General features: G+C 43.3%; 1 protein-coding gene across 1 annotated transcript; it reads left to right on the plus strand.

Moving 5' to 3' along the window:
• Nucleotides 1–654: 654 nt before the first annotated feature.
• LOC138617681 (monocarboxylate transporter 9-like) lies at nucleotides 655–8,034 on the plus strand. The gene is made up of 6 exons (XM_069692863.1): nucleotides 655–943; nucleotides 1,698–1,955; nucleotides 3,585–3,728; nucleotides 4,751–4,846; nucleotides 5,246–6,124; nucleotides 6,358–8,034. The coding sequence occupies exons 2-6, from the start codon at nucleotides 1,757–1,759 to the stop codon at nucleotides 6,540–6,542; spliced, it is 1,503 nt and encodes a 500-aa protein (XP_069548964.1). The 5' UTR covers nucleotides 655–943; nucleotides 1,698–1,756; the 3' UTR covers nucleotides 6,543–8,034.
• Nucleotides 8,035–8,309: the final 275 nt, after the last annotated feature.

The following is an 8,309-nucleotide window of genomic DNA, read 5'->3' on the forward strand; positions in this document are numbered from 1 at the left end:
TTATTTTCAGTGATGAGGAGGCACATTATGATTCCAATCAAGCGTTTTGTGCATTTTCCTTAAATGAGCGCTCACCAGAAAGATGACTCCGAGCAGTGCGCCCTGCTGGTGCAGTGTGGTGTTGTTATTTCCATCCATCAACCGGTTCAGACTGGACTGATGGCAATATTAACAATGTTCCTGGAGAAAAGGAGCCCACACACCCAGCCCCATCGTCTGCACACGAGCCCCCAACTATAAACTCGACAAGGCACTGAAGCAGTTAGATGAGTTGGGAGTTTTGGCTCCTCTTTATATAGTAAATTATACTACTTATTGCACGAAGCGTTACTTTAACCGTTTCAGCTGCGTTAATGAGTGCTTTGTAAAAAAAATAAAAAGAACTTTGATTTGTGTCATACGACCTGGAGACCTGTAGCAGGTAAAACAGTTTGTGCGTGTGCTTGTGCGCGTGTGCGCACTCCTCTGTGAGTTTTCAATTACTTAATAATTTGATACGCAGCCTAAAGAAGATTTTTTTAAAAAAGGAAACATGTGACACACAAACCGCAGCAGTTATTTCTCATAACGGAAAACAATATCTGTCTGTTGTGCGCTGCGCTCTAGGCGCGCAATAGGAAGCAGCGCTTTTCCTCCCGTAGCTGCGTTCAAGCTGCTGCTGGACCAGCGAGAACAGCTTTGAACCGGTTTTGTCGCCGGCTACAAAGCAGTATGAAACGGATGCCCAATGAACATTATTGATGCAGAGTGCCTCCTTCGCACACAGGCATCATAGATTGCGGTTCAGACAGACCAGCATCCTCCTATGATGCTTTTTTTTTCGTTTGTCGTTCGTAGCGATTCTGTAAGAAGGGCTTTTTAATAAGGAAACCATCCTAAATGGAAAGTTCCCGCAGAGCGCGCAGCTCTGCAGGCGCCTGCTGCTGTTTTTGTAGATGCTGAGGTGAGTGTCACATCTGTTTTTAACAAAATGTCAACGTCGGCGTGCCTGTTTTTGTAAGATATGACTAGAAAATGTGTTTTTGTTGTCAGTGAATATGGGGTCCTTAGCTCATAGTGTACATTCATTTCCTCAGGCTATGATTGTCTTAGATTTTAGTGAAAAAATGTCAACATACAGTTTACCTGCGTTGTCAGCAAGCAAATCTGAAATCTTCGGAGCTTTGCTGTAACTTTTATCCCCCACTAAGAAACCACGTTGTAAACAAAGTGTACTGAGAGGTGATTAACACTGTTGCAGTGATATATAAAGTTGCCATGGGCTACACATTATTAATGAAAGTGGCCTGAAAAACTTAGATCAGCACAGAAGACAAGCCTTTCCCTTGTGTCTGTCTGAGCAGATTGATGGTAGAAGCAGGTTAAAGGTGCAGAGGGCACAAAGCAGTGCAGTTTTCTTTACTTTCTCCTCCTCCAAGGTGTGGTTATAGAGAAAGGAACAAAAGGGGCTGCTGACTACGAGTGAGTTGCAGTCAGCTTGCTTTTGGGACCTTACACAGGTGATCTGGCTGTTTGCCTGGCCAGGTGCTGCAGCAGTAAGTAAACAGTTTGAAAGCTTTTGTGGGTCCTACTTAAGATTATTTCCGGGGGCAGAAATGTATGTGCTTCTCTGATAATCTTTTAAATTATTTTTCCTGTCAGACTTACATCTGTAATGTTTGTTGTTGTGTTTTGTTTTTGTTTTTTTTTTTTGCCAGGGACCCCTCCTCCATCAAAGCTGTAACAGATCCCAGAGGACAGCAATAACATCAGCAGCATGGCTCAGTCGACTAAAGTGCTGGATGGAGGCTGGGGATGGGCGATTGTTGTGGCGTCCTTCTTAGCCCAGCTCCTGGCCTACGGATCACCTCAGTCGGTGGGCGTCCTGTACCCTGAGTGGCTGCATGCCTTCCAGGAGGGCAAGGGCATGACGGCCTGGGTGGGCTCCCTTGTGGCTGGAGTGGGACTGATAGCCAGTGAGTAACACACATTGTAATAATCTAATAAACCTTGACATGGGTCCACTTTGGGGTAAAGCAGCTAAATTTAATGCCAGAGATGGGAAGAGCCTGATACTGCTAATATTTTAGTGTCATGTTCAGAGAGAGAGACACAAAAGGCAGAAGATGTGTATATATTTCAGCTTGTGTCCTCCTTATTTTGGCATCTGATAAATCTGTGCTAAGCAATAAATTGTTGTTGGAACTACATATCATTAGGATTAATGTATATTGCTGACATGTGGGAATGAGCTAGAGATAGTATATCTTATTAGTCTGAAAAGTAAACGCCTTATATTGTCCTACCATTTCCTACTCAGTCTTAACACCACATCATGATAACAAAGGGGACATAATACTCGTTCAAAGTCTAAGCAATGACTGCCATGTAAAAGGGCAATCAAACCAGCGCCAAGGGGTATATTTATTATAGCTACAGGTGTTCAAGAGTTCACTTATTGTAGAATTTCAACAGGACGGAGAAGAAAGGCATCACTAAGATGGGCACTCTGTGGCTCCCTAAGCAGAGTTGCAGTAATTGATTTTCTCAGAGAGCAGAGCAAGTGCAAGTCATCCATGCTATGAATGTAGGAGGATCATTTATCCCGTAATCTAACCACAGAAGGGGGGGGGGGGGGGGAGAGAGAGATTGAGAAAAATAGATCTGGAGAGAAACACAGAGACTTGAATATTACCGTATATTTGTTGAGCAAGGTTTTGTGTATATATACTGACTTGAACAAATGCAAAGAGAAGCATCTGGATTCATAGATGTATCAATTACTTGTTGAGAGAAACACCCACACTCAGTAACCAGTATCGGTCATGTCTGGAAGATATTATTAAAGTATACTGCATGACTGTTGAACAAACAAGATCAGTGATAGTGGCCCTGGCTGACATTTCCTTATGAGGCAAAGCTCTTCTACTAGCGTGTCTTCTTACTGTCTCTTTCAAAGGGGTGAGTTGAAAATCATTACCAGCCACATCTAGCCTCAGGCCTGGCCAAGTCCTGGACACGTGTCCCAGCTGTCAGCCTGCTGCAGCACTGCAGTTGTTGCTGCACAACAGCAGGATCTTCCCCCTGGTTAGAGGGGAAGTAAACAGTAAATGTCACTTGATGCCTGAGCAAAGCAGCCTCAGGAGTAGTCACATCGCTGAAATGTTTCAATACTGTATATACATCATGTAACACCAGTAAAGTAATGTATACTGTCAGATAGTGAGGAATGAGTTGACTTTTCCAACCTTAAAGCCAGTTGAAATAGAAACTGGAGTTAAACTATTAAATTTCTTAAGTGAAATGTAAACACTGGACCTCTTAAGATTCTCCTTGAGGGATGTGACAAGACCTCTGACAGGTTGCCAGATTGAATCTAATGTGATGTGGCAGTGTTGTTGTCAGACGCAGCAGTGCTTTGTGAGATGAGGTTGGATTTTTCTCAGAAACCCGGTTTGTTATTAAGAATACGGTGAATAAAGCATCCTAGTTTAATCACTGCCCTTTCTTCTTTGAATGTTTTTGTTCCTCTGTCATTAACTTTTTTCCTCTCTGTATCTCTTTCCGACTCTCTTTTTTGTTTCTCTCTACCTCCTGTCCCTCAGGTCCTGTCTGCAGTGCCTGCGTGGACAACTTTGGGGCTCGTCCCGTGACCATCTTCAGCGGCGTGATGGTGGCGGGCGGCCTGATGCTCAGTGCCTTTGCTCCAAATGTCCAGTTCCTCATCTTTTCCTATGGGATTGTGGTTGGTAAGGAAACACAACATGAAAACGACGTGTGGTTTATGCAGCACTCAGCCAGAGATCAAGATAAGGCCACAAACAGCCCAGACACCTTATTAAAGACACTCAGGTGGAGACTTGGATCTTGTCAGTGAGAATAAAAAAAAGTGTTTGATGTTGCCTCGGTCATGGGAGTTAACTAAGCTTCTTATCCCTTCAAACATGAGAATCTCACAACGCATTGTATAATCGTTTGAAACAAGCAAGGGCACATGCCAAGTTAAACTATTATGCAACATTAAAAGCAGACTATATCCTCAATCACCACTTAATGAGTACCGTTGCGAATGAAAGTATGTTGACAAGACAAGATATTCTGTGCAGCTGAGCATTGCACCATTTGTATGACATAGCTGTTTGGGATGTTGACGGAAAAATAACATTATGGCTTAGCCTGATTCCCATGTGACCCTGCGCTGCCTTTTTGCCCTCGCCAGTGTGCCTGTGTCGGCCCAACACCACCTGTTATTGTGCATTAAGTAACAGCCCAGCCATGCCTAATCCTAATGAACCTCTCTCCGTCAGTGCTGCCTTTTGCGCAGGGAGCGCCAGAGAGGGGAGGCCATGCATATTTGAAGACATTTATTTTTAGAGATGCCCTTAGATTGCTGCCTGTGACTGTACGGGCACGTGTGGCTTGTTTACTGCTCATCGTATTTTATATTTTGGTCTGGGTACCATGGAGAACACCTAATACACTGAGCCCTCTGAGCTTACAGATTTATACTGACTTGACACATAAATAAACCAAACACAATGTTTTTTGACAGTATTGTATGACTAATAACTGCAATGTACATTTCTAGAATGTGCCAGAAATATAGTGGGCTTATTCACTTGAAACGTAACACATTTTTCTGTGCAGTTGCATTCCCTTTCTTGTGTATTTTTTAGAAGTGAAAGGCTTTGACTCATTTTCACCTGAGCTAAAGGAAGTTCTCCTTCTGTCTGTCCCTGTCCTCTCTCCTCCCTCCCACCTCCCACCATAGGCCTGGGTTGTGGTCTGGTCTACGCGGCCACGTTGACAATCACCTGTCAGTATTTTGACAAGAGACGCGGCCTCGCCCTCGGCATCGTCACCACAGGTACTGCCACCTCCCTGAGAACTCTGGGTGCATGATCACTTCTTTCATGTATGAGCTGCTGGGAGCCTCAGGAAGCTGAGGTAAACATCTGTAGTGTAGCGAGGGCAGAGTGCTCTATCAGGTAGGGACGTGGACTGGTGACAAGTGAGCAGATCTGGTCTGGCCAAGAATTTAAACTTAGACGATTATGGTGCGGGAAGCAGGGTTATTAGTTGCACCCAAAGTTTATTTTTAAAGTTGAAGTCAGTCTATTATTAATTTGGAACTACTGAGCCATCTCAACATTTAAATCTTTCATTCTATTGTGAAGTTCCTCTTAATAAAAGATAAGGTGCATAGTGCCTTTAAATTGATTTGATTGAACTGTTGAAACCATTTTTGTCTTCTCTGCTCCCCCAGGCACAAGTGTTGGAGCATTCATCTATGCCACTGCTCAGAACGAGCTGATCGTGTTGTACGGCCTGGACGGCTGTCTGCTCATCATTGGAGCTGTAGCACTAAACCTCATGGCCTGCGCCGGCTTCATGAGGCCCCTCAACATGCCGGGGTACTACCTCAAACAGAAGGCTGCGCTGGAACGCAACACAGAAGAGCAGCTTTTCCAGAAGCCCCCGTTGGATGACTTGAAGATCACAACAGGTTCTACCGCAACTACTCCAGAGAAAACTCTGACTGTGAAGGAGCTGTTCATCACCATCGATGCCAAGGAAATGGCCGTTCAGACGGAGAAGAGGAAAGGTGGCTCCCTGGCTGGGTTAGCCATCATGAAAGTCATCAAGAAGAAGCAGCTGGCTTATTCCAAGTATATGCACTCCATGTATGAGATCCTGCAGGACCAAGCCATGGTGGCCATCTGCATCGGTATCTTTCTATTCAGTCTGGGCGCGTTCCCTCCTGTCCTCTTCATAGAGGACGTTGCGCAGAGTCAAGGACTCATTGAAGAAGTTAGTGTCATTCCCCTGGTATCGATAGGAGCCATCGCCACTTGCGTGGGTAAACTTGCGCTGGGTATGCTGGCGGACATCAGGTGGATCAACAGCATCTATCTATACGCCTTCACCATGTTTGCAGGAGGTGTGGCTCTGCTCCTCATCCCTAGCATGAAGACTTATTTGGGACTGCAGATCCTGTCTGCTGTCCTGGGTTTCTTCTCCGGAAACTGGTCTCTCACCTCCTACATTACCACGAAGATTGTCGGCTTGGACAGACTGACACAAGCCCATGGCATCCTCATGTTCTTTGGGGGATTTGGGATCATGCTTGGACCTCCTATTGTAGGTAGGAGGGCTTGACTTTGTTTGTATTTATTTATTTTGAGATAAACTCCGTTGTAAGTTTTCAGAGACATATCAAAAATAGAAATGCTACATCTGACAGGCAGGCAGAGCAAAACAAAGGCCACGTTGACTTCAGTAAGGAGGCAGCTTGTCATAATTTTAGCTGACTGTTGTATCTGCCAGGAATCCCTGCTGACTGTGCTAATAACGTCTGTTCTTCTCATCACTTTCTAGGGTGGTTCTTTGACTGGACACAGTCATATGACCTGGCGTTCTACTTTAGTGGGAGCTGTGTGGAGCTGGGAGCGTTGATTCTCTTTGTGCTCAGCCTCCCCTGCTGGAAAAGGAAGCACTCCGAGAACGACAGACCAGATGTCCATTATACCAGCAACTGTGACAAAGTTGCCTCAGTAGCCTGAATATGAGCACCTTCCAGAAGGACTCGGATCTCAACACCTACTGCTCAGCAACCGTCCCTGAACTGTACCTGAACCAACTCTGGGAGGAACTGTATTTCTTCGACGATTCAGGGGTTTCCCCTTTATTTCTGCTGCCAGGTTTTAATATACCAAAATTTTGAAATACAGGCCTTTCCTCTGTACTCTGCCTGCATTTCTCAGGTTCAAACCATATACTACAGATCTTTTCAAAGGTTTGACTCTGATGCCTGTGTTGATTTTTTTTTTTTTTTCATTATTGCCTCATTTTACGAGGTCAACTGAACAATGTTGTTCAAATCCCAAATTTGACATTGTGTTTATGTAAACACTTTTCCATGTCATTGTAGCTCTGAAAAAAGACATGGTGCTGGTCAAACCGCAACTGTAAAATAGTTGGGTGTTTATGTAACACAATAACAATTTTTGAAATCACTTTGCACAAATAATCACCCTTGAATCTTATTGCAAAAGAAATTACAGGGGTTAGAAGGAGGGAGGGAGGGAGCCTTTTTGATAATCATAACTTAAGCATTTTATTTTGTATTATGGTTTTAATACATACCTTAATTACGCCACTATGTATCCTACCAAAGCATCCACAAAAGTCAATGCCTGTCAACACATAATGCCTGTTGGAACAAAACGAAAGCCTTGCTTACTAGATAAGTTTTGATTTCAAGTGCATTGATTCAATTTATACTTTTTTTGACAACAGCTTGAGTTCCACATACCTCCTGTTTCTTGATCGGTTATGCTGATTCAAAAACATGTAAAAACACTGAGGAGATCTGACTGTCTTGCCATCCTTAACAGCATGTTGATTCTCTTTGTGGCATGATTATCATGACCTCTGCTGGCATTCATTTTGACCAGGATGGTCCTTTTCCATCATGTTGTGTGTGTGTGTGTGTGTGTGTGTGTGTGTGTGTGTGTGTGTGTGTGTGTGTGTGTGTGTGTGTGTGTGTGTGTGTGTGTGTGTGTGTGTGTGTGTGTGTGTGTGTGTGTTGTGTGTGTGTGTATATGTCTGCACACGCATGTTTGCATACAGATTTGTGTGTGTGTGGATTGTTTGATAAACTTTTGTATTAGCACTAGTTTGTAAAGTCCTATGTGCTAGTGATTTTTATATGCACAAACCCGGCCACAGAGCTGTTCTTTGTTTAATTTGATTATTGTGATCATAATTGTAATGAATATATTGCAATAGACTTTTAGAATCACTTGAATGTTGTTAATCAGACCACTACAAATATCGTTAATAGTACCAGTTTCAGACATAAGAATAAATCTGGAACATTAGTGTTTGCTTTTTATATTTGTAGAGGGTATTTACAGGGTATGTAGAGATGACACTACGTTTTAGCCACTCGTATTTTTTATTCCAGTATTATGATATTCATGTCTGAATTTCTGTTCTATTGTTTTATTTAAAAAGTGCCAATAAAATAAATTTGGATTCATGGTATCCTAATGGGTTTCTAGTATGTAAAAATCAATATCTTGAGGTTTCAAAATTTTGAATCTCGCTCCAAAAAAAAAAAAAAAAAATGGATAAAGCCCATGGCTATATTTGTCAGCAGGAACCAGAAAGTGTTGGAAAAGCTCCCGCGAAAAGCTCCTCCAGCTTGAGCATCCCGCCGCTTCTTCCTTCTCCTGGCAACGCCGCTACGGGTCGCCATGGTTACACACGTGTCACGTGAGCAGCAACATAAACAATTTTTTTTTTTTTTTTCCCTAGGGAGCTAA

The sequence above is a fragment of the Brachyistius frenatus genome, unplaced genomic scaffold (assembly GCF_029030835.1).
Source record: "Brachyistius frenatus isolate BFR_SWC_R1_liver_20210118 unplaced genomic scaffold, ASM2903083v1 Contig_13, whole genome shotgun sequence".
In the NCBI taxonomy this organism is placed as follows: domain Eukaryota; kingdom Metazoa; phylum Chordata; class Actinopteri; family Embiotocidae; genus Brachyistius; species Brachyistius frenatus.

Excerpts from the sequence above, each read along its gene's own strand:
- LOC138617681 (XM_069692863.1), top strand. The coding sequence starts at position 1,757 with ATGGCTCAGTCGACTAAAGTGCTGGATGGAGGCTGGGGATGGGCGATT. Across the intron at positions 1,956-3,584 it reads TGGAGTGGGACTGATAGCCA|GTCCTGTCTGCAGTGCCTGC; the intron begins GTGAGTAACACA and ends CCTGTCCCTCAG. Across the intron at positions 4,847-5,245 it reads CCTCGGCATCGTCACCACAG|GCACAAGTGTTGGAGCATTC; the intron begins GTACTGCCACCT and ends CTGCTCCCCCAG.